Genomic DNA, 24886 nt, shown 5'->3' on the forward strand with positions numbered 1-24886 from the left:
TCTGCATGATGACTTCCTGTATGCAGCTGGACTGGCTAAGATGACTAGGACCTTGCCCCCGTACATATCACGGTAGCAATAATCGAATCTGATTTGACTACGGAGTACGAGAGAGAGAGAGAGAAGAAAATAATTAAACCGCTCCGTGATCGGGTCAACAGTCTACAAAAGGGTCCCGTCGACCCGTAGGAAAGTCACTCGGCCCACTTTTTGCCTTCGATTTTTTGTTCTTTTCTTTTGACCCTCGGCCCATATACCTGTGAGTCATTCCGGAGATTTAAATTCCTCGATCTTCTTCATACAGTATTATAGTCCATACTAATTGCTTCAGTGTTCTGTCTCACATCGCAATGCCTCTCATTAACACCACCGAAGTCAACGAGGACACTCGTGGTATGTGCAACTGCGAATAACTGCTCCAATTGCTTCAAATACTGATGGCCTTCGTCTTTAGTCCTCGGATACGACCCATTGTTGTCGCCCTACTTCTTGCAGAACGAGATCCCAGCGGTGAGTCAATTTCTTTCTCTTTTTTCCATCAACCCCGCTCTCTGCGGGGGACGACACACGCAAACCTCTTCAAAGCGCAACCACTGACAACCATGGTCCATATAGCCCCAGCGCGCCATTGAAACAGTCCGCTCCGGCCGCAACCAAGCAGTCGAGATCATCGAGCAGCGCGATGATCGCCTGCTAGTCGTCGTCGGACCCTGCTCCATCCACGACCCCGATACCGCCCTCGAGTATGCCCGCCGCCTCAAAGAGCTCTCCACGAAATTGGAGAAGGACCTCTGCGTGATCATGCGCGCCTACCTCGAGAAGCCCCGCACAACCGTCGGCTGGAAGGGTCTGATCAACGACCCGGATATCGACGAGACCTTCAACATCAACAAGGGTCTCCGCGTCTCCCGCAAGCTGTACACCGACCTCACCAGCACCGGTCTGCCCATTGCCTCTGAGATGCTCGACACCATCTCACCGCAGTACCTGGCCGATCTGATCTCCCTCGGCGCCATCGGAGCCCGCACGACCGAGTCCCAGCTCCACCGTGAACTGGCCTCCGGCTTGTCCTTCCCCATCGGCTACAAGAACGGCACAGATGGCAACCTGACCGTCGCCGTGGACGCCATCGGCGCAGCCTCGCACCCCCACCGCTTCCTCGGTGTCACGAAGCAGGGTCTGGCTGCCATCACCAAGACCGCCGGTAACGAGCACGGATTCGTCATCCTGCGCGGTGGAAACCGTGGCACCAACTACGACCGCGACAGCATCCGTCTGGCCCGTGAGGCCCTCCGCGCCAAGAAGCAGCGTGAGGTTCTTATGGTCGATTGCTCCCACGGAAACTCAAACAAGAACCACCTCAACCAGCCTGTCGTCGCTAAGTCGGTCTCTGATCAGCTTCGCGAGGGTGAGTCTGCTATCATCGGTGTCATGATCGAGTCCAACATCTACGAGGGTAACCAGAAGGTTCCCCCCGAGGGCCCCGAGGCTCTTCTCCGCGGTGTCAGCATCACTGATGCTTGCATCAACTGGGAAATGACGGTCGATGTGCTTGAGGACTTGGCTGATGGTGTTCGTGCCCGTCGTGCTGCCCGCAAGGCTTCGCAATAGAGTATTTCTTCTCTGTTTGAACGAGTCTTCCCTTCTTTTTTCTCTCTGATTTTCACAGCCCTTCTCCCGTGGAACTGGCGAAGAACGGGTCTGGCATAGATACCTAGCTTCGGTGCCTGTTGTGTGTTTTTCTCGGGTTTTCAGCGGTTTCCTTTGTAATTGTTTTTTCCTGCTTGTCCCCTGGGAGAACCCCTTGGGAATCATGTGTGAATGGTCATGTGTGAATGTGTAGTTGGGTGTCAAAAAATATGAGGGTCATTGTGTTTCGCTAGGACCTGTGATGAATTCTCGTTAGTATGATTGGGACAGACCATAATGAGAACGAAAAGTTTCGGTATGAAGAATGAGTCAAATTGGCCAAACTTATTCCATACTGGACATATCCTTCTACTTATAAAATTCACTTTCTCCACTACCTGGACCCTGCGTGTTTTCCAAGTCCCACGGCAAAGCGCTTCTCCGGTGTTGCAGATGGGTCCTGCCTCTTTGGGGTTTAGTGTGCAAAACTGAGTCCGAAGGATCGCTGGCTCAACGGCTAACTGAGGGTAATACCGGCTAGTTGTGGTTATGTATGTAACGGAATTCAAGATCGGTGGGACTAGAGGAGATAATTTGAAGGCAGATCTATGTACTGTACATGATTTACATGAAAGTCCACCTTCTCACCGTTCTCGGGTGTCGGGACAGACCAAACTGACTAGGAATACATCCAGAACAGCATATGGGGAAAAAATTTCAAAACGCCGTAAACCCCCTGGGAGAATGGAAGCAGGCCACGAGAAAAGGTCGCAGCTTGCCATGCAAGAGAAAAAGGTATTGCAGATGGCGATAAGTCAAGGTTGACGGGAGAGTGACGGGAGTAGATGAGCCCGTCCAGCGGTCACTGCTGCTATCAGATCAGCATCGAACCCAAGGACAGGCAGATATCCATTGACCCATTCAATACGATTCTTTCTTTTTGTGTTGCGATGAGGGCCGAACGTAGCCATCTACCGCCCCGTCACCCAGCTAGTCCAGCTCTTTGTCGTGGACTTCGCAGCCTGTTCCACGTTCTCAGCCAAGACATCCAATTGACCGGGCAATGGAGCGCCCGTCTTCGCTGAAGCAACATCCATAGCCTTCTGGGCCTGCACGGCCTCCATAACGCTGCCCTGGTTCTGCCCAGCGCCCTCCACAGCCAAAGCCGGCGCAGCAGAGGCGCCGGTGTCTTCCATATTCAGCTTCTCGTAGAGGAACCGCTTTGCCTTGGCCCAGGGCTTCTGTGCCTTCTCTTCCGCGCGCTTCTGCTTGATAATCTCGCCGATCTTCTCCTTCTTCAAAAGCTCCTCCTGCTCGACAGTGGCGGTGCCATTGGCATGGGCAATCTCAGCCTGCTTCAAAGTTTCGAGTTCCTTTTCGATCCAGAGTGTGCGCTGGCGGCGGTTATAGAGCGTGAGCGAGATCATCGAGTAGACTGTAAGAACACCGCATACACCTAGTAGAATCACAAAGCGTCAGCATAAAGATCGGAGCATGTATTCGTATAGTCCACTGCTTGTCATCGGTGACGCGGACTTCCGAATTCAAGGTGCATCGACCGATGTCGGTTGCTAACCACATCCACAGGAGAAAAGAAACATACCCGACGCGGCGATCAATGAGTAAACCATTCCCTTGTGAGCTTTATTCGCAAATCTCCGCCCAGTCTCAATCCACCGATCAGCACCACTTCCAGCAGCCTGTGCCTGCCGAGCAGCCCGTGCCTGCGCTCGCAATCGCTCGACCTTCTCCTTCGGTGTCTCCGGCTGGCCATTCGGACCAAGCTGTTGTGGTGATGACTTCTTGGTGGACTTTTTGCCGAAATCGGGCGCTTGGAACGCGCCGCCGGTCTTGGAGTTGGCGTAGGGGCCGGTGGCCGTGAACCGCGTTGCGTCTGCGGCGGATCGGGACATGATGGGAATTCCCGGGTTCCGGTGGGCGACCTCAATATAGGGATTGGAATTATGAATTGGGTTACTAGAATGCAGATAGCCAAGGGCAATCGGAGAACCGTGGTGGGGTGATGGAGCTGGAGTGAAAGCTGGGGATTTGAAGGTTGCAAGGTAAATTTTCAGCACGGAGGATGCGCCAAGACATTCGAACAGCTTCAACGGATAGCACTTTCAACTTCGTTCGACTTCGTATATCTTCATCTGTGGGAGACGAGATGATTCAATGCTAATGCTGAATCGCAATTCTTAATATTGACACAATTTTTTATTTACATCGCCTCGAAAAGGCGTGGCTCTTTAATTTCCGACCTTGATCCTTCCTCCCTTCGGAACATTTAGCATCTACTTACTCTCCACGCCTTATCTTGGTCCATCAACACGGACAGGTGGAAGACTTTATATCTGCATATATCCCGGATCAACTTCCGCGTCTCTTAAGCTCTTATTTGGAGATCTTACTCTATATCATTATGGCACGAAGCTCTTACGACGCCTCGGACCTGAACTCGGTCCTCAGCAGGCTGTCTAACCTATCTCAGCCTCAGAGCAGCTCTCAGCAACATTATTCCAGCCGCAACCATACACCAAACACCGAAGCCTCTGCCGCAAGTCTCAGTGCAGTTCCACCCCGGCCGAGGCCGATCACAGGACGGTCCGCTTCTGCCACCGATTCGTCAACCATCACAACGTGGCCCGAAGCGCTACGTTATGTGATGCGGACAGTGGGCCAGAACGAAGAAATCCAATCTCGCATCCGCGGTATGATCCGAAGTCAGCATCATCATGAAAAGCAGTGGTTTGAAGGCCGCCATGCATTATTGAAACAGCAGCAAAGTCGCCCCCAGAAACAAAGGGAGCTAGATGCAGTACTGTTAGTCACCGATTCTATGCCGCTGTTGCTATCAGTACCATTGGCTAGTCACTAATACTCAAACAGGCGATCGATTGGGGCCCCTGTCAAGGAAGATGACGGTTCGGTATGCTTGCGCTTTCTATTCCCTTTCCTCAATCCAGCTCAGCCTTTGTGTATACACCGTCCGACTCGTCATTCGTACTAACCGGTTGTCACTAGGCTGAAAAGGAGTATGCTGCGGAACTTGCTGCATATGATGCAAAGGTTCATGGGGCAGCCACCCAAATGAGTGATGCTCTCACGGCTGAACTGCGCGGTCTCAATGTTCCATTCTTCACACTCCGCAAAGATATGATACAGGAAGAACGTGACCGGAATGACCCTTCTGCTCCATCAAATCCTCCGGTGCCTACTGTTGGCTACGGTGGTGGCAACCCCCCAATCAGCAAGTCCGAACTTGTGAAGTTGCAGCGGCGGATGTTGGAGTTGCTGGAGGATTTATGTAAGGAATGAATTGTCTTGGGAACTATTTAAGTTGGCCCAGTATATCCTCCGGATGGGCTTCGGCACCGACAACCTTTTAAATATAGATCGAGCTATCCTAGGTAGCAAACGAGGTATCGCCTCGTAGAATGTTGCGTGTTGCAACTGATACGTGAACTTACTTGCAGTCATTGAACAGACCTGACAGCGTACACTACATTTGGAGACAGAGAGAAAGCAGAAGAAGATGACAACCCAAAGACCTTTCCTAATTCCCATCGGTCTAAATGTTTTCCTTCAGCTTTAAATGGGGACCAAGACTGAAGTTGTTGAGTGCCCGGAGCGCCTTGGCCGACCGCCCGATAAACGCCGATAGCCCGGGGATTAAACGTCATTCCTCATTTCATTGTTCTCTTACGCCTTAACATGACTCCGAGAACAAAAACAAGCGGTCTAGCGTCTCTGGCATGTACCGAATGCCGGAAACAACATCTCAAATGCGACGCTAGCAAGCCATCATGTTCCAGGTGTGTACAGAACGGGCTTCTCTGCCAATATCTACCCTCCCGACGCGGAGGACATAGAAAATCACGACATGAGCCCTATCAACGCCACCCGACGCAAACCCCTGTTAATGTCAGATCTTCCCATTCCTCTTCATAGTCCCATTACTAAATCAGATACAGACCAGATATGAGTCGGCAGTTCCTGTTCTGCCAATAGCCCCTGCGCAGACCCCAGACAATCCCCCGCAGGGAGGCAGGCAAACAGGACTCAACATTCCCACTGAGCCAGTGTCTTGGCCAGTCATGATTCCAGAAAATTCTCCTGTACAACAGACAGTGGGGTCGACAAGCAAACCTTCGCTCTCAGACGAGCGCTTACCTCGGCTGTACTATGAAAACTTCCATGTCGCCCATCCGATCTTGGTGCCCAGCTCCTTGTATCATGACCGCAACTACCCTCATTTTCTACAGCTAGCAGTGCACTTTGTGGGGTCCCATTATGTTGCGTCCATTCCGAGTCAGCCGTACAAGGATCAAGTCCTTGCTGAGCTGAAGACCAGCCCTGACCGGTCGGTTTCCATGGTCCAGGCATGGCTCCTCTATTCCATTGCTTTGTACGCCCGGGATGAATGGACAGAGGCGCAAGATGCCCTTTCTCACGGCATCGATATTGCCTTGGAGCTTGGGATGAACCGTTGGTCATTCTCTTCAACCGCAAACGCCGAAACCTCCATTGAGGCCGAGAGCATAAGGCGAACGTGGTGGGAACTCTATGTCACCGATATCTTCATGGCCGTTCCACTCAAGACAACGACATTCCGATGTAGCACTGTGCCCCCGGAGGTGGCATTGCCGTGCGAAGAGTCAACATATAACATTGGGTGTGATGTTCCGAAACCACGGAATATCCTCGAGTTCAAGCGTAGGATCCTGGCTGCAGAAGATACGATCTTTTCATCCTTCAGCTACCGCATCGAGGCCACGACAATATTGTGCCGGGTTCTTGTCCTGAATCGACTGCGTGACTGCCACCGCGATCATCTCCAGGCTGTCGAAAATGCTCTCGTGAGCTGGATCAACCACCTCCCGCCCAAAAAGCTCGACATCGTCGATTCGTACGGTAATGTCGACGAAATGATGTTCCAAGCACACTTGACGATAGCCTACGCCGCCATGCTCCTACACCTACCCCGCAGCGACCTCCCAACAGTCCTTTCCCAGTCTCAGCCAGATGATCGCTTCTGGCCCGGCCTGACAGGGCAACTCTCCTCAACATTCACACGTCTCGTCCACAGCATTAAAGCAACAGAGGCCTCACGACGGATCTCGGATGCCATATCCGTCTGCCCGAACGTCTCAAAACACACCCCCTTCATCATCCCCGCCTTGACCCTCTGCGGCCTCATCCAACTCGCCACATCGACCAGTCATTCCGAGGAATGCTTTGATCATCACTGCAACCGCGTGACACTCATTCTGGGCTGTCTCAAGAGCACCCAGCGAACATGGAAACTGGCCGAGTCGCTATACCATGGTCTGCGATCCTCTGCAGCAGACGTCTTGTCAGATTCAATGGCGAAATGGAACGCAGAGCCATTCCAGCGCTCCACTCCTGCAGCCACGACGCCTAATGATCAAGAACGACCCGGCTCGGGTGCGAATCAAGCGCCTAGCATGCCAGACGGACATGATTTCATGCCGCCGGAGTTTTGCCCGGCTTTCATCGATCCGACGTGTTACAATACTTCGTTTTTCAGCGCTATTCCTGACTTTGATATCAATTAAATCGGTTATACCCGGGGCCGGGAGTCTAATGGAGTAGTTCGAAAGAACAGGGAATATCAATGTGTTCTAATACAATTCTCTATCTACTATTTCTCGGCGTACGCATCAGCTGCCCTCGTCATGCAGCGATCTCAGTTTATCTGTCCATTAAGTGCACGCCAGATACGTAATGATAAGGGTCCAACCATCAACCTCATTTGCACATGCGTCAAACGCCGATTGAGAACCCGAGTCGCCGACCGAGTCAATCGCCGGATCTGATTGGCCCGCCCGACCTCATCGGCGTCCCACTAAGTTATGCGTGGCAACACATACATTTGTCCATCAACGTACAACAACCGGGCACTTGTCTATTGGTTCATGTATGGGCCTAGTCACGGCTCACATAGTCATAGAGAAAAGGGCATGTTAACGTAGCAAGAGTCGTGTCGCAAGGGTTCATTAGATGTTCTACCTCTCCGAGTCTCCGAGTCTCCGGGCTCCCTACCCGATGCCATGCGTCTTGCCCGTCGAACTTGGGAAAACAAACACTAAGGTATGACAGAGACCCTCACCGACTATTCCCCCTTTTAGATTGTCTTTATCAACTACCCGGTGATAGCCAGGTCCGTGTTGATATCCGCGGTCTTGGAAGAACTTAGAAGATAGGGATTTGCCTCGTGCATCAGCTGTTCGCCGATGAGTTGATGGCCGAAGTCACATTGCCTGAGAGATCTAGCATGCGTAGGCTCGAGCTCTTACATCATTGATCGTACGAGAGTACGGTGTACCAGGCTGTTGGACTGCAGCAAGCACGGTTATTGCGTTTGGTTGCCTGGTTATGGCGTTAGATGTGTTGATTTTGTCCCAAGACAACAGCTCTTCAGGACCCTGGATACGTAGAGGATATAGAAGAATTATGCAAAAGTGTATTTTACTGTTTTTGATGTAGACAAAGATCGTGACAATCTACCTATGAAATTGCAAGGTAAGTAGGGCTCTACTGTGTATATCAGGACCGAGAAGGATTGCCACGGAATCCAGATATAATAACATCCCCAACAAACTTCCCTCCCATTTATGATTTAACGTAGATCTCCCGTCATTAATGACCCGTTCAGACCTCCAATCCACCCCCCAGAGCATTGGGTGGAACTGCAATGTTGGAAACACCGGAATGCAAGGCTGCGGGTCAATCGGCGATCGAGCTCCGGTCCCATTCAGAGATTGGGAAATTTGCTGGAACAGCATATATACGACATCATCTGCCAGCTATCTTCGAACCACTCAGTAAACCATTCATGAACAATACCTAACAAGTCATCCTCTCAATCTCCCAACCTCAACTGTCATCACATCGCCAAAATGCCCACCGTCATCCCCTTAACACCCGCACTCGGCACCAGCCTATCACTCGGCAACAAACACTACAAACCCCAATACAGCCTAGACAACCTCGTACAAGACATCAAGACCTACCTAGGCTCCAGCAGCGGCATCTCGTCCAAAGACGTAGACAACGAATACCTGATCTCGCTGGCGCAGAAATACGTCTCCGATCCGAATGACTGGGCCCGCTATTTCTACAATGATACCAGCAAGAACTACACGCGCAATGCGATTGAGAATATCAATCAGAAGGCTAATATCGTGAGTTGTCCTCTTTTATTTGGAATCAAGTCTCGACATTTGCCGGATATTAACATAAATCAAGCTCCTCCTCGTCTGGAACCCAGGCAAAGGCTCACCGGTCCACGACCACGCAAACGCACACTGCATCATGAAGATCCTGGCTGGCACGCTACAGGAAACTGTTTACCGGATTCCTGAAGGGGATGATCGAGGTCCGCTTGAGATCAAGTCTGATACAAGACATGGCATGAATGATGTTGCTTATATCTCTGATGATATTGGCTTGCATCGGGTGCATAATCCGAGTAGTGATCAGATTGCTGTTTCGCTTCATTGTGAGTACATTGAGTTGATATGGGTCAGGGAATGAAGAAACTAATGGTTGTTTAGTATATACGCCGCCGAATGCTGCGGACTATGGGTACAATGTTTATAATGAGAATACGGGGAAGGCGAGCTTTGTGCCGCAGGCTAAAGCTGTTGAGTTGAAAGAGTGAGGGTTCTTACTGGATTTGCTTTATTTGTTTTACTTTGCTTGAGCATGAGCATTAGCCTGTTATATACCTGAGTGTACTGTGTTATTTTCCGCCCGGCGATGGCGAGGGTTGGTTTATGTAGTTGCTTGATGATAATGAAGACCTTTGACATTTTATATCGTATGGTTCTCGAAATTGTGGCCTGAATCGGTTCAATTGAGGCCGGCGGGCTTGTAGTTTGCACCGAATACATATGCGCTCCAGCATTGGCCCTAAGCTGAAAGATTAGACTGGGTCGGGTATCAGGACGTTGGGGTTGATTTCTGGCCATACTATATACAGAAGTGGGCTTTGTAAGGTAATGAACATGAAAAACTGTCAGATGTTGACGGTATTATAGAAGAGAAAAAAGATGGGAATGTGCAGAGATCAACTCAGAAGGAATCCGCATGTAAAGGATATCACTCAAATGCAAGCCGAGGATATAGATCGCATGAAGAATGGAAAGGAATATAACGCCATATGGGGGATAGGTATGATATGCATCGAACGATCGTGACCATGGTGTGTGCCAATGGTCTCATCTTTGTTTCTCTGGTGGCGTGCGTTTATTATGTGATTATGGCAGTCCGCGGTAATGTGTGCTTGTGAAGGTTCAACGTAATGCAGACGCGAAGCGAAGATGCAGTGCCAATTGCGCAACCTTGGAAGCTAACCACGAGGATTGGAAGCCAGATGGATCTCTTCCACAGGGATACCCTCCTCACCGGGAACGTGCTGGTAACGGACTCGGCGTGTGCGGATGACACGCCAGAGGGCGTAGCCAGCACCGCTCATGGTACCAGCTACCACGAGGAACAGGATGATACCTCCGATGCCGCGGATGACATCGTAGGCCTTATAGACAGCCTTGGCTACTTCCTTCGCTTCGGCGTACTGAGCGCTAGACCGGTCACCAGAGCCGGTGGAGGCGCTTCCACCGACCGACTCAGCCCCTTCGTCGGAAGAACCCGAGCTGAGGTCGGCACTGGCGGCGACCATAATAGACGGGTCGTCAGGGCTAGGACCAGAGCCAGAACCGACCCAGCCAGCGGCCTTCCAGTCGGACGGGGTGCTGGTGCGCTTGGTTTCAGAGGTATGCAGCACATTGCCGTCGGCGTCGATGGCCTCAGCAGAGACGAAGTCCATGTAGCCATCGGCGATGAACATGGTCTCAAAGTCGGTTTTGTTGCTGGTGCCGATGAGCACGGACTGGCCACCCTCGTAGGCTTGCGCATAGAATTTCCACTGGACAACATCGGTCGCGCCATTCCAGCTGACGTGGATGAGAGTCGTAGTGTCTTGCTCACGGGTACCGTAGACGGATGCCACTAGGTCCGGACGCCTAGTGGGTCGACCGGTGAATTCGCCCTTGTAGGAGCGATAGGTCGAGTACCGGTCCGAGGCGAAGCGGGCGGTCATTAGAAGGTCGCCATTCGAGGCGTGCTCGCTGGAGTAGCCGTATTCACTCCATCCAATGTAGATGTTGTCGTTAGGGAGGACGCGGGCACTACCACGGAGCTTGGTGACGCCGCTGTCAGGACGGTTGATCCGCTGGACCACTTTCGCAGTCATAGGTTGTGCAGCGACGTCTAGTTCAACAATCAACGCAGAAGAGAGGAGCTCATCACGGCCACGTTCATCGGCGCCGTTGTTCAGCAGCGAGATAACATGGTGGGTGTCGTTAGACGAGACAAACTTGACATCGTGCTGCTTCGAGAAATTGAAGTTCTGTTCGAAGTTGCTCTCCAGTCCGCCCAAGCGCCACATGATGTTTCCATCCTGGCCGGAGATCAAGTAAATGGTGTCGGTGAACCGCAATGAGATCAGGTAGTCACCAGCCTCGTTCTTGTCAACTGAATTAATATGCACGTAATCCCAACCGGGCGACTCGGCCGGGCGATCATCGGAGTGGAACATATTCGACTCGTGCAAAGCAATCTTATCAAATGTATCCCATTCAAACAGAACTTCACTCGTCTCGACATCCACTTCGACGAATCCACCAACTGTGACGAAGCTCTCTTCCGTCGGGCGTCCGAAATCAGCAAGGTTGATGGATTTGCCGCGATAGGTGCAGGCCAGAGCGGTCTTTCCACCGTCCATGATGTTGAACTCGTGCATGTTGAAATCATGCACATTCTCGGGGGCCTGAACCTCATTCTTCACATTGTAATGGTGATCGACAATCGCGCCATGGCCTTTCTTGGAATCATCGTATTCCCATCCCACAATGAACGACAAGTATGGGTCGTTATCAATGTTGTGTACCGGTTTGAAGTCGAAGACATTGTGGTTGTCGTATAAGGGTGCTCCTGCCCAGATAAGAACCTGTTACGCCAGAAGCGAGTCAGCTAGTGCTTGGCCGGGTCTCGGGGGCCACGACATACGCCACTGTCATCGTAGATGTAGGGTCCGACTTGGTATTGCTGATATTTGGCGGTGGGTTTATCTGGCGAGATCGTTGCGTACGGCGCGACGAACCAATATCCGGGGGCTAACCGCTCGCGGTCATGATATGCAATATCCCATTTCAAGGCTCGGACCTCTGGGAGCTAGACATAGCGATTAGAATAATACAGGTCAAGAGTTGTCAAAGATAGCGCACCGTCACGAAGGACATCAAATCCGCGTCATCGCGCTCTGGCGGCTCTGCTACGGCATTGCTCGATAACAAGAGCAATGCAGCAGCCCAGAACATCATGATTGACTTTAAAGAATGGCTAGGAAGTGTATATCTTCCTGAATGCAATGAAATGACTGTGAAAGTAGGGATGAAAGGGCCCTAGGAAATCGCTATACAAAGGCCGACACCGGATACGAACACATTGAGACAGCCGTCGTCAATGGCGTCAGTGAAGAGGAGTGGGAAACACTAAGAACACACGAGGATGAAGAGGCATTCTGAAATTTCCGCGAACTAAAGGAATAGGCTAATAGCCCATGTGGCATGAGAAGAGCGCGCAACGTAACGAAGGTCTTGGCGTTGTTTCGAGTGGGGAAGATAAAATGGCCATGTGCCCATAGCGTACGGCACACAGCGGAGTTGGCCTCCGCCAGACTCCGCTCATAATTTCTCCCTACAATCATCACGCTGTGTTCCGATTTTACCGGTTGATCAACAGAGAAGGATCGTCCAGGGGAAAGAAACAAGTCTTGGCATTCTGACCAAATTCGGTGAGGATAGACTTAGGGGGTTTCTGCTTGCATTTCCCCGGCTAACACACTCGATCATTTGGGAATGCCATGAGAGTTGGAAGCCAAAGAGCCCTAATATACACGTACAACGTACGAATTTAGCAGCGATCTAGTCTACCAACATGCCTCTTGACAAAGCGCAATAGTACATGGCATGATGCACTATGTACAACATCGAAGGCGGGTGGGGCCGACTGCAGCCCTAAACGGCTATCCCTTGTTTGTAGCCACAATAGGGCTGGAATTTAACGTAGAAAACGGCTTGAATATCTGACACGCAGGCTAGGATAAGGGGACATAGTGTATCTAGGGGGATGTCAGACTCAAACTCTCTACGGTCAGAGTTTGATCTTCAGTAGCTAAGGCTTCGCCTTGAGTCTTGAATCTGATGAGCCACAGCGTATCATGGCTGATCCTGTGTCTTGGTCTATTCTATCTCAGCTCTGAATAAGTGCGTACTTCTTGATCGGAGGCTCCTTCAAGACATGCGGCTGATAAATCAGCGCTTCAGCAACCGCAATCAGCACCAAGCCCTCAGTACCAAGCAGATCGGACAGCCCCAGCTCCTGCGGCAACACCTGTAGACATACATTCTCCATATCGACACGGGCGAGGTCGGCGGGCCCGTCATGGGTAATTGCATCTATAGCCACCGCCCAGGCAAGGGGATTGTACAGGACACCCTCATGGGTATAGAACCCCCCAGCGGGCTTTCCAGCGCACTCCGTTTGAAGGTGCACATTCTTGACGCCGACGCCACGCACGTCGCCCAGGATGGCTGACGCGTTCGGCCCGAACATCGGCTGGACGATCTCGTCGAAGGTCGAGTAGACAGTCGTTGTAGGGACGTAGGCGGAATCGCCTCCGTCTGCACGCAGCGTGCGGACGAAGTCGCTGTCCCATCCCTGCTGCCACAGCGCCGGCACGCAAATCAATGGCGCCAGCGCGGGACAGACGAGGGGTTCAACCACCGTGCCGTGCATGTCCGGACTGATGGCGATGAAGTCTTGCACGACTTTCCGAGTTGATGGCCAGTACTTCAGTGCCCATTGGACGTTGAGTCCGCCTTGCGACCACGACATGATGGCTAGGCTTGTTCCTGCGCTGATGGCGGAAATGTAGTTGATAGCATATGCGACGTATTCGGAGTTCACCTGTACGTCGGAGAGTGATGTTCGAGGGATGTTCACCCACACTGGATCCACGGGAATGCTGCCGCCTAGCTTGCCGAAACTGAATTGATAGGTTGTTCCAGCAGGGACGGCGGTTCCCGGTATCAGGATCACAGGAATTCGGCCGTTGCGACCGAATGAGAACCCATCTGGGATCTGAATTGCTGCTCGGAGCTTCGCCTCGGGGACGGAGTAAGGCGCATCCTCGGTAGCTTTTGAGGGATAGATCTTTGTGCTTGAGGCCGGGTTTTTGTTGTTGTGTGAGTTTATGGAGCTGTCGAGATATCCATTCAGTAGGGATAGAATGTCCGGTGGGACGAGACCGGCTGCCGTGATCTTCGTGGCTATATCGACCAGACTGAGGTTATCTTCTGACAGAATATTCTCAATGGCAGCTAATGCAGAGGTTGCCGAGTCGACTGTCTTGATCGACTGTATCTGATCAAGTTGCGACAAAAGGTCGTCGAAGGCATGGGCAGTATCCTTGCCTATCTCTGGGCCGTCTTCGGCACCGAACGAGAGCCGGTCAAGCAGGGTTGTGTTTGACACAGCAGATGTTTGCCGACTGGTGGTCAGCGGAGAGCCAAACACACCAGATACGAGACCGGCGCAGACAAGAATTGCCTTCATGATCGAGCAAAGCGCATCTCAACATACTTCATCGGGGGATGACCCCGAGTCATATACACACTGGCTTTGCGGGTCATAGCAGATCCATCTTGTGAAGATGATCCTTTCCTCCGATCCTCGGCTGTGGGATCATCCCGGCCAAGTCAGCCATGGCCATGGCAGTTGAAAAATTGAAATGGCACGGTTAGTCCATTGTGCACGGAGTATTTCAGCTTCATTGTCCAATCAGGTCTGCGTTCTGAGTGGGGGTTTCTGTTTTGTGGGGGTGATCGTCGAGATTATGCCGAGCCCAAGATTGGCATTGAACAAGAATCTGAATGGGCATCTACAAGACGCCCGACTTTGCTTGTGCTTTATCGAGGTGCCATGCATGGGCTTAAGAACTGACGTAATAACGTTGCGCCTGGCCTAGCGGGGACTTCGCACTTTCCCGCGGCCCGCGGCGTGATGGTGCAGGTCATGTACGATGGACAGGAGGCCATTGTCGAGTTTATAGGCATATTGATGAAGGACCGCAATAAGAGCGGTGCCCGTAATCCATACTCTTGAATCGTGTAGGTGATCATATTCCACTATGAATGAGCCATGTTAGCTTTATGCTAACCTGCTTACCTGCCACCGCCAGTCTGTTTTGGTGACTCGTTCAAACTAGCACAACACCAAAGGTTGAAAGCCTGAAAGGCATTAGGCAGACCTATTGCATGGGGAGCGAAATGACAGAAAAGCGAAATGCTTCTCGAGGACTTCGAGGACTTCCAGGTTTGGAATGAAAGCGGCTTAAGATGGCAGGGCCGTGATCACATGACCTATGCACCGTGGGTCGTGATTGGTCGATAGCGACAAAAGCACGTTACTCAGGAATCTTGCTAGGGAATTACGCGCACTTGCCCAGGGATCCACCTTCCCATCTTCAGCACCCCACCAACATCTTCATATGTTGCAGGTGCGGGGACTTGTTGAGCTGTCGGCGCCTCTACAGTCTACACACTGCTTGCATCCCAAATTGTCTACATGATGACTGATAGTATTCCGGACAGACTGGACTGTGTCTGTACGGCTCGCATACTGAAGCTGAAGGAGGACTGGAGGAGACATGACACGTCGATAACACACTGATCCTGCGGCGGCTTCATCTATGATCTCTGAGCTGGCTGATGGCAATGTGTTGGTAGCTGCATGGAGTTTGGGATTTGAAGTCGAATAAGCCCATTTGATCTATTCATTTGGCTTGAATCCGGAGTTTCCATGGAGCTACGAAACACATCGCTTGTCGAAATTCCTACAGCACAAACAGCAGCAGATGGTATGACGAAGCCGCTCGCCAAAGTCATGTTTCGTCGCTGGATTTTGCAGATCCAACCACGTGGACAAAGGTATGCCGAAAGACTCAATCAGGTACAGCACTTGTAGTCCAGACAGTCTCAACATTTTACCTGTCGATAACAGAGGGCTCATTTCTATACTGAAGGCTCTGAACCATCACAATCGCGATCGCTTAATCTCCGCAATAAAAGATCTACCAGGCCTGGCTTCAATTCCATAGAACGTGAATACTCATGGCTTATTGTGGTCTTACTGAGGGCTGAAACATGGAGGAATGGCCTTTCAAATACCTCTTGCTTTCCTTGCATCTATGGACTGATAATGTAGAGCTCGAACATGGGTGATGTCATGGCAATTGAAGCAAGATGGAATGTCTTCGAAGTGTATTATAAGATCGGGTGCGATGAGGCGATGAGGCGAGGTGGCTGAGATGGGTGATATTGGGGGTGGATGAGGCTCAAAGGGGAGGACCCTGTAACCAATGAGGTGTGACAGGGGCATATTCTACATCTTAGCAGATAAGGGGACTCAGTACAACAGTAGTATGATATGAGTCAATGTATCCATAGGTGAAATCTAGGCAAGTTTGTAGAAGTCACAGTGAAAGCATATCCCGACAAGGTGGGTAAGAAGAAGATAAAAATACAGAGGGTAACTTATTAGTCCAGCAGAGATGTTTCAGATTTGAAGACAAAGGTAGAGGAAGAGAGAGACAGAGAAGATGGGTGTTTCCACATGTAACCGTCCCGACTTAACTAGTTGGGCCGACTACCACCGTTGCACTCCAGGGGGTCATTGAGTACGTACGGGGAATGCGTATTCTATTCTTCGTAGTTGGGGGTATCGTTAGGCTGGTGATCTTATTTTTCTTTTCTTTTCTTATTTATGTTTTCAATCCTTTTTCTATCACTCGATAACTACTTATTGACCAGTTCGTTATGGCAGTTTAAAATTGTTCCTAATTGTAGATCTCCCATGTAACTCCACTCCACTCAGGTATTGACGTTACAGGCCCTGGTATCAAATTAAGCCATGAAACAATGTCAGAATATTCCAATGTGACACTAAAGTCAAGTACCAAGTAAAGCAATTGGCTCCGACCAAACAGCCAAGGCAATGAACAAAATAAATCCTCAAAATTACGGTTACAGTACCATACACCCCCCCCCACGCATTGCGACACCGCAAGGGCTTCGTTCTCCAAACAGTTGCACTTACGGTGACACTGCTCAAGAATGGGCCAATGTTGATCCATGCTTCGGGTCTTGAACCCTTCTTCTTCTTTTGCTTCCCTGTTCTATCTTCTCTTCCCTATTCTTGCTTCTCCCCCCTACTTTAAATCAGCAGGGTGGGGATTATTGTTTCTGCTACACTCCCACCGATCCACTCAAAACACAACTCCAGTGGGAGTGTCACATCGGCTTGCACTCCCTCCTTCAACCCTTATAACCTCACATATTTCCTTTTTAGTCTTTGGTCCTATCTGCTGCATGATTCCTGAATAATTCGGCGCCCGTGGACTTCGATCTCTTACTACCTCCGGTTGCCCTCGCCTTTCTCTCCGCCTTTACCCTTCCTCTCCAACCCGACCATGTCGGCCCCACTGGCCAAGGTGCTGCACCGACTGCAAGAGCTGTTCCATAACGTGGTCGCTGTGCTCGAAAACATGGTCCTCTTCCCGGACCTGTTCCGCGGGCTCTCGCGACGCCGCCGAAAGCCTTTTGTTGGCGCCCACTGGAAACGCCGTACTCTCGACGACTTCGCCGAAGAAGTAGAAACCTCGTTCTCGACGCCGCTATCAACGCGCAACATGCTCGATATGTCCGAAAAGATCCGCGCACAGTTCCGAGAATGTTTACAGACCAGCCCGTGCTGTATGCTCCCATCGTACGACACCGCGCTCCCGACTGGCTCGGAGAAGGGCACATATCTGGCATTGGACGTTGGTGGTTCAACATTTCGCGTAGCTTTGATCCAATTGAACGGCCGAGATGAGGAATTGCAGATTTTGAAGGAGTCTTCGACGTACATTGACGAAACAATCAAACTATTGGAAGGAACGGAGTTCTTTGACTGGATGGCGGGGCAGATTGATACCATGCTGAAGCAAGTTGGACCTGAGTATGGACGTGGCGACGTGCCCCTGGTTATGGGTCTATCCTGGTCTTTCCCCATTGAACAGACCTCGCACAGCACGGGCTTGTTGATTCATATGGGTAAAGGATTCAAGGCTTCCAACGGCACAGTAGGCCAAGAACTGGGTGGTCTCATCGTCCAATCATGCCGCAAGCGTAATTTGAACGTGGAGGTCGCCGCTATTGTGAACGATAGCTCGGCGGCTCTACTGTCACGCGCCTACGTTGATCCGAAGACTCGCATGTCTCTCATTCTGGGTACCGGTACAAACATGGCCATTCACTTCCCAGTGAGTGAGATTGGAACGTCCAAGTTCGGTGTCCGCCCAGAGGGCTGGTTCGACTACGCCAAGCACGTCCTTATCAACACTGAGATGAGCATGTTCGGTGGCGGTGTGCTACCTATGACACGGTGGGACGACGTACTCAACCGCACGCATCTGCGTCCGGACTACCAGCCACTGGAGTACATGATCACAGGGCGGTACCTGGGTGAGATTGTACGTCTGATAATCGTCGAGGCCGTTGAAACCGCCCGCCTGTTCGGCGGTGAGCTGCCGCACTCCATGCGTGACCCCTACTCCTTCGACACAAGTATCGTCGCCTTCATCGAAGAGGACTCCTCCAGCTCCCTTTCCGCCTCCGCCGCTTTCCTTCAAAAGCAGCACATCTTCCCTAGCCTTCCCTCCGTCGAAGACCTACGATTTGTCCGTCGCGTCTGCCAGACCGTCTCCCGCCGTGCGACTGGATACTTAGCCACAGCCATTCATAGCATGTGGTGTCTCCGCAACGAGGTGGAATTCCCCACACCGCCATCTATCACCGATTCCCTCGATAAAGAATCACCCGAAGTCACCGTCATCGAGAGCGAAGACAGCGACAGGAACTTGACTATTGCCTGTGACGGTACCGTCATCAACAAGTACCCTGGCTTCCGCGATGCCTGCCAGAACTACCTCGATCAGCTGGCTGAGGAGAGTTACCCGGGCACCGGATCCTCTATCCTCCTTAACCCGGCACACGAGAGCGCTATTCTTGGCGCCGCTGTGTCTGTGGCTGTGGCTGTAGCTGGAAAGTCCGCTCAGCCGTAAATCCGCCATTCAATCGCGATGGCACACTCAGCATAGATCTTCCTGCCGTCCCTTTCATTGTGATTATATTTTATCTGTTTTGGTGTGCAGCGGTCATCGGCGCATGATACCCGAGGTGATTTCGATCACTTGGGCTTTACTTTTGTTTCAACTGCATGGGCATAGTTTGAGAGAGCATCTTTCTTTTTCGTCTGTTTACCCCTATCATCCTTATTCCTTTCTCATTGGATTCAATATGCATATACGAGGAGTTTGTCATTTTTGGGGGAATCCAAATGGGTTTATCAAATGGGTTTCTGCGGGTTCAAGATTATGGATTGGCGGAGTCCGGCTGTGGTTCTCTTAACGGATTTCTTATGTCGCGAATGCAAGGCAATCTGACCTGTCCATTCCTTTAATTCTTCAAAATTTACTCGTACGTGTAATAGAGCTACTTGGTGCTATTGGTTCCTCAGGAGTGAAGAGACTCGGCAATGTCACGAGACGACGGCCAAGACGGAGCCAAGAGGCAGTATCGATACCTGAGACAGTGAGGTCCCAAGTCGGAATCCAGCGGCAATATGCATACCCGCAACACCAAAGAAAGAACTCACCTCGTACCATTGAAACAGACCCCTACCGATACGGTGCCCTTGCCTTGTTCAACGTGTGTGATCATGATACTGCAGCGATGTTCGATACCGGGCGGGGACACACCATCCCTCGCTCTGGTGTGGTCATTACGGAATTAGGAAACTCCGTGAGAGACCTGATTGACAGAGTATATCGAGTATAACTCCACGGGAAGCACGGAGACGGCTTGTGTAAGGTGCGACGAGATAAGTGCCCTGGAAGAGTACACAAACTTCCATGGGCCCGATTGGTTCGGTCTGTATTAGGCTGTTCATCTAGTTATGTGTATCTTGGAGATACTGAGATGTATGTGTAACACTGCAAGATCGCCTCTGCTATGCAGATCTGGGAACAACCTGAGTCGTTACGTAGTCCCACGACAGGCGGTTGCCTCGCATACAAAGTAACGATCTCAGATAGAATTATAGGGCTAGTAATGAGGAAGTACCGATCATCAAAACCTGATATTAATAGCTGTTGAAGCTGGCATAAGCCGAATGAGAACTATTAACAGAATATGTAAATAGACCACTATCCACTATTAAGAACTTGATGCAAAATAGCACAACAATGAATTCTCAGAGAACAGTCGCAGGATTCACATTTGGAGAGAGGTGTGTTTGCTTCACCTGTTCGAGAACCGGGACTCGGACAGCTCCCTTAGCAGCGTCCGCAGCATGGTCACTGACCGCCGAGGGGTTGGGTGACGGGCCGGGTGTGCGCTCACCCTTGTTCTGGCGCTGAATGAGACCGTTGGTGATGCCAAGCACGGAATCCACAATGACGGCGTCAATGCCTTCGGCGACTTGGTACTGTACGAAATGGTTAGGGGTTTCACCATGTGGAGGGGTACAGGATATAAACTTACGTCGACGTTGTTTCCGTCGTTGTTGAGCGTTCCGTAAGAGACACACACAAGACCGGATTCTTTGACGATACGAACCAACCGTGGGCAGAGGACTAATGGCTCAGCCTGGGTGACTATGCCAAGAAGGTTCCACCGCGAGGCGAACCGAATCGCCTCCTGTAAGCTGCTGGCGCGGATGTCACCCACAGGGGAGGCACCTGCGTCACTGAGGAACAGGACGGGGATGGAAGGCTGCTTGAAAGACAGGAGCAGACAGATATCGGGGTTGAAGCTGGAGAACAGCATGTCGCGGCCGCCTCCCAAGTCGTACACCTTGGTCAAGATGGTGTCGACAAAGGAGTTGAGTTCAATTGCGTAAGTGTCCATCTCTTCTTCCTCGCTCTCATGGAGCATGGGGTACTCTGGCGATCTCGGTTAGATCGACCGAATAGCCGTTCTTGGGGAAGCGGTAATAACTCACTCAATTCGATGTTAAATCCGACGGGCTTCGGAATCTTCCTAAACAGCTCCTCCAATGTGGCAAATGGTGCCTGAATGTGCTCGCCGCGGGTATTGCCCTTGAATCCCTTCTTCTTGAAGTCGCGGGTGTGCTTGATTTTCTCAGTCAATTCGGCAGGGTTGTACTCAGAGCCGCCGACCGACATTGAGCGCTGACGGGGACCAAGATCTGGTAGCTCACCGTCGCTTTTCACGGGTCCAGGCAAAGGCCGGCGGCGATGTCCAACGCCCAACTCCAGGAATTGATCAAGCGTCATAGTATGAACGGGCGCATCAATGCCCGTTTCACTGACCAAAAAGTCGTGGTAGATAACAGGCACGTGGTCTTTGGTGAGCTGTACATCGAACTCAACATACGAGGCACCAAGGTTGGCGGCGGCGATGAAAGACTCGACGGTGTTCTCGCCCAACTGCAAGGATTTGCGGCTTGCCATGTTCTTACCCAGCCCACGATGTCCGATGACCATGGTCGAGCTCATGGAACGCCAATAAGTCTGGTTGCCAGTGATAGACATGTTGGGATGCTTGAAGGGGGTGATGACGAGGAAGTTGAAGGTCACAGACCCAATTACCTCCAGAGTGTTCGCGGCAACAATCGGGACGGTGGAATCACCTTTGAGATTGATTCGGAGCGACCCGACAGTTGGCTTGATGCTGGAAAGCAAAGCCACACCCCGGCCAACGATCTTCTCCTTCGATCCAGCGTAGGTGGGAACAAGGTCGAAGAGTAAACGCACCTTACTGGGATCGGTGGTGTGGAAGACAATTGGCTCGGTAGAGATATTGTCCTGCACAGGTAAATCAATCACCTCCGGCTCACCATGAGCACCACTAGCGGTTACCACCATTGACAAGGATGTATCCAACTGGGTCGCGTGCGCGTTTTCCATTGGGATGCGGTCAAGGCTGACCGTTTCGAGCGGCTGGCGCATGTCCATTGTTCCCAAGCTAACCAAGATCATGCTCTCGTCAGTGAGATAGCGGTGGCCAAAAGTCTTGATAGGCTCAGTGGTGCGTATATTGGAGCCCCCAGGAGATGATCCGGGCGCATTCGACCGTCGTTCAGTGAGCGATGACTGAGCAGGGGGCGAGGAAGACTCGAGACCACGGATGTTGGAAGTGGAGCTTGAAAGATCGAGATCGGTGGTGGGAACGCCTGGGCTCACCTCCGCCAGACACCGGGCAATGTCCAGATGGCCCCGCAAAGCTGCGTGTTCCTTAGCCGTCCACCCCGAGGTGTCGAAGCGATCCACATCCGCACCAGAGGCAATCAATAGTTTCGCAACACCCAGGCGACCATCCACACAGGCAATGAAGAGCGGCGTCCAGCCATAAGTTTTCTCGGCCAGCTCCGTGTCTGCCTTCTGGTCGTCATTGCCATCGAGCAGAATCTGTGCACATTCATCATGGCCAAATCGGGCGGCAACGTGCAACGCAGTCTCTCCCTGCTCGTCCTGGTAATTGATATCAACACCGGCATCCACGAGGAGCTGCACAATATCGATAAAGTTGGCCTTGGTCGCCAATGCCAACACTGCACTAGATTTGGAGACCTGCTTTCTAATTATGACTCGTTCATTGCTGGGGCCATTTCGTTCCTCGGAATCCAAGAGACACCGGGTGGTCTTGGGGTGGCCGCCCACAACACTCAGATGGAGAGGAGCCCAGCCGTCGTCGTCCTGCCAGAGAGGGCCATCTATACCATCACTGACATCGAACATGTCCCATTCTCTGAGATATTCAATAATCACTTCACACACCACCTTGAAACCATACTGGGCGGCGTAGTGCAACGGAGTACGTCCGGATATATCTTTTGCCATCAAAGACTCCCGCTGGTCTGGGCGCAGCGATTTCAACAGGAATTCAAAGAGAGCGACGGCTGAATCGTCGCGGCCCAACTGCTGGGACATGTGCTCTTCTTTGACAATAGCGCGTGGCGGCTGAAGAGTCGGTGGCGCCGCAGGCGTAATGTACCGGGTAGTCTCCGGAGGGAAGTTGAGCACCATGGACGCCGCCGGCTCCGAGTCGGCCGAAGACTGCTCACGACCTATAGAGATGACCAGACGGTGTAAGCAGTTGCGTCTGTTGATATCGTCATCTTCTTCCAGGGTGTCGACTCGGTTTAGCAGAAGGGCCAGAACAGCCCGAGATCGATGAAGAATGGAGCGCTGTATTAAGGTCTTGAGAACCTTCGAATAGACTGTCTCCCCAGCCTCATCCGCAGTGGCTTTCAGGGTCTCCAGAAGCTCCAGTAAAACGTGAGTGTCGTCCTTGCGAAGTGCGTCATCGACAGCAGTGACGACGCTAGCGGGGAGGTTGAGATAGGGCCTAGTCGGACCACGCTTCAATGATAGGGAAGAATGGGTGGAGCTTGAGTCATCTCCCACTTTATCTTCCGCCTTGGACTGGTCGGTGATAATTGCCATCCAAGCATTGATGCGATCCTGGGCCTCAAACACGCGTGCGTTGGAGGCGAAGGGGGCGGGGTCGACCTTTGTTTCTAGATAACGCTTTTGAGCCTGGGCGCCAACCTTTTTGTCCAGCTTTTTGGTGATCTTGACGAAGCCACGACGATTGACTTCACCATACCATTGTAAGCGGCGTAAGTGGTACCGCAAATCCAAAAGCGCTTCGCGCAGGTCATGTCGGTCTTCGGGCTCGAGAGCATGGCGACCTTCCATGGAGTATCCATAACGCTCCTCGAGCAGTTTCAGTCGGCGGGTAAACTCAGCATACTTCTTGTTGTAAAAATAATCAACATCTTCGACATTTCGATCGAGAGAATAGAAAAAGCCTATAAGCCCAACACAAAGGTGAAAAACACCGGGTCCTGGTCAGTAGGGTGCTACTAGAAGATTCAAAAGATTAAATCCAAGGCAATGACGCATGAAGCTTACCAGCCAAATCCGCCTCTTCTCCAGTTCTGATCTGTTCAGCAGCAGATTTGATGAGCCGTTTCAGAGCCTTGTACTTTATGTAAGAGGTGCTCCACTCGGGAACAGTGAATTGCGACAGATTGCGGCCGAATTTCATGTTGAACGACTAGTTCCTGCTGAGTCAAAAGCCCAACTTATTTCCAGATTCCACCACTCCTTGTCGCCCGTAATTTCCAATTGCGTTCGGGGGGTGTTGTTCGGTGTATGTCGAAGCGGGATCAACCTGAGAGTCACGAAGAAGTGATCAGGTGAGCGGGCGAACGCAGGCAATGGAGGAAAGCGACCACGCCATTGAGATGGATAGGTAAGGATAGGGAGTAGGGAAGGTAAAAAGGAGGTAGAGGGGTAAAGAGACAAAGCTCAAAGCTGCATCAGAGTCTAGACTGTACCTGTCTAAGTGGAGGATGTCGGAAGATGAGGAAGACGCAGTACTTTGACACACCCGAAGAGAGAGATTGAAGATCGGGATAGGATAGATCACAGCAGAGGCCTAAAGAGCGTGGGCCAGAAGAGTGATGTGAGAGGAAAGAGGATCTTCAACCTTGGAAGCTTCGGAAAGCGTACCAGTTCGAGGTGTGCGCACTAGGCTGAAGATGATTTGTCGATCCGTGGGCTGCTTCCCCACGGTACGGCCTTAGGTTAGGTATATATCTCCGCCAAGGAGCACGTCCGTAGAGCACGTGTAGGTAGCTAAAATAGCTGAGGCGCTGGTAATTTGAAGTTTGCTGTTTGGCGGTGTGGAATTTTACCTTGGCGACGGAAAGAAGCTTTTCAATTTTTTGATTCACATCAAAATCACATGGTAATTTGTGGCCAACGTCATGCAGGAGTAGGAAGGATCCCCCGGGTCCAGTAGTGGCGAGTTGGAATTGGATTTGATCCCCACACTACGCTCAGGGCGGGGCATCTATTCCGTGTCATCTTGGATCGGAGGTTCACAGGTCCCGGTCCGTATCGTGTACGGAATTACTGGTAACTAACGCGAGCACAAAGAGAACAGTTATCAGGAGGGCACATGACCTCAAAGCCATCAAGGAATGTCGGTGAAGTCCCACTAAGAGATCAAATTCCACATCTTAAATGCAG

At 51.5% G+C, this 24886-nt stretch overlaps 9 protein-coding genes across 9 annotated transcripts; 5 read left to right on the forward strand and 4 right to left on the reverse strand.

The window, feature by feature from the left end:
• Window positions 1-350: 350 nt before the first annotated feature.
• Window positions 351-1611, forward strand: N7515_009820 (3-deoxy-7-phosphoheptulonate synthase; the record flags this gene model as incomplete). Its single annotated transcript, XM_056670563.1, has 3 exons — window positions 351-393; window positions 455-510; window positions 616-1611. 3 exons carry the CDS (start codon window positions 351-353, stop codon window positions 1609-1611), a joined length of 1095 nt encoding a protein of 364 aa, XP_056516936.1.
• Window positions 1612-2600: 989 nt separating this feature from the next.
• Window positions 2601-3542, reverse strand: N7515_009821 (cytochrome c oxidase assembly protein COX14; the record flags this gene model as incomplete). The annotated part of the gene is made up of 2 exons (XM_056670564.1): window positions 2601-3085; window positions 3233-3542. The coding sequence occupies 2 exons, from the start codon at window positions 3540-3542 to the stop codon at window positions 2601-2603; spliced, it is 795 nt and encodes a 264-aa protein (XP_056516937.1).
• A 509-nt stretch (window positions 3543-4051) lies between these two features.
• Window positions 4052-4947, forward strand: N7515_009822 (DUF2458 domain-containing protein; the record flags this gene model as incomplete). Its single annotated transcript, XM_056670565.1, has 3 exons — window positions 4052-4452; window positions 4519-4558; window positions 4654-4947. The coding sequence occupies 3 exons, from the start codon at window positions 4052-4054 to the stop codon at window positions 4945-4947; spliced, it is 735 nt and encodes a 244-aa protein (XP_056516938.1).
• Window positions 4948-5726: 779 nt separating this feature from the next.
• N7515_009823 (fungal specific transcription factor domain-containing protein) lies at window positions 5727-7208 on the forward strand (the record flags this gene model as incomplete). Its single annotated transcript, XM_056670566.1, has 1 exon — window positions 5727-7208. One exon carries the CDS (start codon window positions 5727-5729, stop codon window positions 7206-7208), a length of 1482 nt encoding a protein of 493 aa, XP_056516939.1.
• A 1344-nt stretch (window positions 7209-8552) lies between these two features.
• Window positions 8553-9316, forward strand: N7515_009824 (uncharacterized protein; the record flags this gene model as incomplete). Its single annotated transcript, XM_056670567.1, has 3 exons — window positions 8553-8837; window positions 8902-9154; window positions 9210-9316. The coding sequence occupies 3 exons, from the start codon at window positions 8553-8555 to the stop codon at window positions 9314-9316; spliced, it is 645 nt and encodes a 214-aa protein (XP_056516940.1).
• Window positions 9317-10006: 690 nt separating this feature from the next.
• N7515_009825 (uncharacterized protein) lies at window positions 10007-12038 on the reverse strand (the record flags this gene model as incomplete). The annotated part of the gene is made up of 3 exons (XM_056670568.1): window positions 10007-11665; window positions 11725-11889; window positions 11943-12038. The coding sequence occupies 3 exons, from the start codon at window positions 12036-12038 to the stop codon at window positions 10007-10009; spliced, it is 1920 nt and encodes a 639-aa protein (XP_056516941.1).
• Window positions 12039-12969: 931 nt separating this feature from the next.
• On the reverse strand, window positions 12970-14334 carry N7515_009826 (putative lipase; the record flags this gene model as incomplete). The annotated part of the gene is made up of 1 exon (XM_056670569.1): window positions 12970-14334. One exon carries the CDS (start codon window positions 14332-14334, stop codon window positions 12970-12972), a length of 1365 nt encoding a protein of 454 aa, XP_056516942.1.
• Window positions 14335-17248: 2914 nt separating this feature from the next.
• N7515_009827 (putative hexokinase) lies at window positions 17249-18883 on the forward strand (the record flags this gene model as incomplete). The annotated part of the gene is made up of 1 exon (XM_056670570.1): window positions 17249-18883. The coding sequence occupies one exon, from the start codon at window positions 17249-17251 to the stop codon at window positions 18881-18883; it is 1635 nt and encodes a 544-aa protein (XP_056516943.1).
• A 1190-nt stretch (window positions 18884-20073) lies between these two features.
• N7515_009828 (glycerophosphocholine phosphodiesterase) lies at window positions 20074-23897 on the reverse strand (the record flags this gene model as incomplete). Its single annotated transcript, XM_056670571.1, has 4 exons — window positions 20074-20307; window positions 20364-20764; window positions 20824-23694; window positions 23762-23897. 4 exons carry the CDS (start codon window positions 23895-23897, stop codon window positions 20074-20076), a joined length of 3642 nt encoding a protein of 1213 aa, XP_056516944.1.
• Between the last annotated feature and the right edge of the window lie 989 nt (window positions 23898-24886).

Source organism: Penicillium bovifimosum (genome assembly GCF_028826915.1).
Source record: "Penicillium bovifimosum strain IBT 22155 chromosome Unknown utg000008l_segment0_segment0, whole genome shotgun sequence".
Taxonomy (NCBI): Eukaryota; Fungi; Ascomycota; class Eurotiomycetes; order Eurotiales; family Aspergillaceae; genus Penicillium; species Penicillium bovifimosum.